A 2,657-nucleotide genomic window follows, 5' to 3' on the forward strand; every position below is an offset into this window, starting at 1 on the left:
TTACACACATAAACTTCATTACTTCATATCTTTCTCTCTAACTTCAAATATTCTATAAAAAGATGAGTCGTAATCGCAACCGTAATCGTAACAATGAAGCGGAAGAAATTAACGCATTATCTAATAGTTATGATTATATTGGTGCACTTGAGTTAATTGATATTTGGATCAAGTACTTGATGATGAAGTCGAAAATCGCAGACCAATACTAAGTGCACAAAGAAGGTATTTTTATGGATATCGGCAAGGTACCGCGAAAAGGTTGTGGGATAATTATTTTTTCGACACACCCATTTTTCCCGTGAATAAAATCCGTAGAAGATTTAGAATGAGCAAGTTACTATTTATCTGCATTTGTCAGGTTATAATTAATTACCCTCAAGAACCTGTTCCACCTCATTTTACTTATATTCATAAAAAACGTGATGCTATCGGTTTACTTGGATTCAATGTTTTTCAAAAATGGACATCGCTTATACAACAATTAGCATACGGTAATGCACCCGATTTATTTGACGAGTATTTACATATGGCTAAACAAAGCTGTTATGATTGTTCGGATAATTTTTGTAAATGTGTGTTTACATTTTATGCTTCGATTTATGGGCAAAAATCGAATGCACACGATGTGCAACGCTTGATATCTAAACATCAAGAACTATATGGTTTTTCGGGGATGTTAGGAAGATTGTATGCATTAGGGTTGAAAAAAATGTCCTACTGCTTGGAAAGGACATATACTCGAGGTGACAAAGGTTGCCCAGTATTATGCTAGAAGTAGTGGCTTCTTACGATTTGTGAACTTGGCATGCTTTTTTGGCCCCGCAGGTTCGAACAATGACGTCAATGTATTAAATCTATCCGATAAATTTGATAGTTTGAAACAAGATAGAGCTCCACATAGTAATTTTATGGTACATGGGTATAACTTTAACAAAGATTATTATTTGGGCGATGGAATTTACCCCGATTGGGCAACAATAGTTAAATCTTTTATAATTACGCCTAACCCAAAGTCCTCAAAATTCAAAAAATATCAAGAATCGGCAAGAAAAGATACTGAACGAGCATTCGGTGTCTTACAAGGTCGTTTTGCAATAATCAAAAATCTGGTAAAACTGTTTTACAAGCAAAAAAACCCGTCGTATTAGGTACACTTGTGTCGTTTTACACAATATGATTATAGAAGATAACGATCGTGCAATGTGTCCACTCGAGGAAGATTATCGCCCGATTCGTCGTTCGCCAAGTACAATTGAAGAGAGAGTTGATTTAGAAGTTACGAAATACATGATTTGGGTACACATCACCTACTACGAGATATGCTTATCGAACACATTTGGAACCTTCCACCTAATTATCGTGTTCGAAAACATCTAGCCATGGGACCTTCAAATAATCAAGAGGCGAGACCTTCTCATAATCCCGAGGAGGAAGAAGAAGAAGATGATGAGGATCCCAAAGATGATTATTTTTATTGTATTTTTTAAATTTTATGTATATTTTTTTGGACATCGGTTTGGGATCACCCAGAAGGACTAAACCACCCACGCGTTCATCTCTTGTAGTTGCATAATCCGCCCCCAACTACTGCCTTGAAAGAAACCCGAACTAATCCGAGGGCATGGCCGGTAAAACCCCCTCCCCGCTACCCCCGCACTAAACAAAAGGCAAACTCGGTAGATACTTCAGGTCAGGGATAACATTGAGTGCAATGTTGCAGTCCAGCGGAGTCGAACTCCTGACCTCTCGCTAAGAGAGGCAAGCCACTGCCAGTTGAGCTACAACTCAATGTTACTTTTTAATATAATATGATTAGTTTTATTGTAGTTTTTACATTTCATGTATTTTTTTTTATTCTTTTTTCTTTTTAATGTAATTGAATGTTGTTTAGTTTTTATTTTTTATGTAATGTTATTTATTTTTACTTTAAATGAAAGTATTTTTTAAGATTAAAAAATTAATTAGTCCTGAGGAAGTTGGAGTTAGAAGTGTTTAGTGCTGATTTAGTCGTGGTGAGAAAATGCTATGTGACGCTAATATATCACTTAGTCCCGAAAAGAAAGTATGTCACGATTGGGAATGACCTTAATAGTTAAAACCTTGTTTTTATATAACTATGTTAATTATTTGATCCATTTTTATATAATACTCTGTATTATGTATTTATTTTCGTCAAAAAGTACATTGTTAGAGCGTTTATAGTTTGAGATTTTCACTTTATCGGTTATTATACATTTTTTTTTTAAGTTAATTAGTTTGTCATTGTCATTTTTATTGGTTATAATTATACATTTCTTTTAAAGTTAATTTGATTTGACGATTTTGTTTACATTCTATGAATTGAAGATTTAGGCTCTCTATAAAAAAAAAGTTCAAATTCGGTAAACTAATCGCTAGTGCATGAAACTTTAGTTATAGCTAGCTAGTACACATGTTTTTCTTGGGATAAGTTTCAACAATCAAAACATGAGTGATACCAAATGATATAATCATGAACTAGAGGATCAATATAGATAGAGAGCACCATAGTTTAAATAGGTTAATTTTTAGTATAAATTCAAAAACAAACCACAAATATTGTATTAATTAGGTGTAAACAAAACACAAGTATTGTATTAATTAGGTGTACTGTGTACAAATAGAGAAATCGGATA

General features: G+C 33.5%; 1 protein-coding gene across 1 annotated transcript; it reads left to right on the forward strand.

Moving 5' to 3' along the window:
* The first annotated feature begins 233 nt into the window (after window positions 1-233).
* On the forward strand, window positions 234-1,151 carry LOC139889368 (uncharacterized). The gene is made up of 3 exons (XM_071872327.1): window positions 234-248; window positions 362-746; window positions 829-1,151. The coding sequence occupies exons 1-3, from the start codon at window positions 234-236 to the stop codon at window positions 1,149-1,151; spliced, it is 723 nt and encodes a 240-aa protein (XP_071728428.1).
* The last annotated feature ends 1,506 nt before the right edge of the window (window positions 1,152-2,657 follow it).

This window comes from Rutidosis leptorrhynchoides, chromosome 2, assembly GCF_046630445.1.
Source record: "Rutidosis leptorrhynchoides isolate AG116_Rl617_1_P2 chromosome 2, CSIRO_AGI_Rlap_v1, whole genome shotgun sequence".
NCBI classification, from domain to species: domain Eukaryota; kingdom Viridiplantae; phylum Streptophyta; class Magnoliopsida; order Asterales; family Asteraceae; genus Rutidosis; species Rutidosis leptorrhynchoides.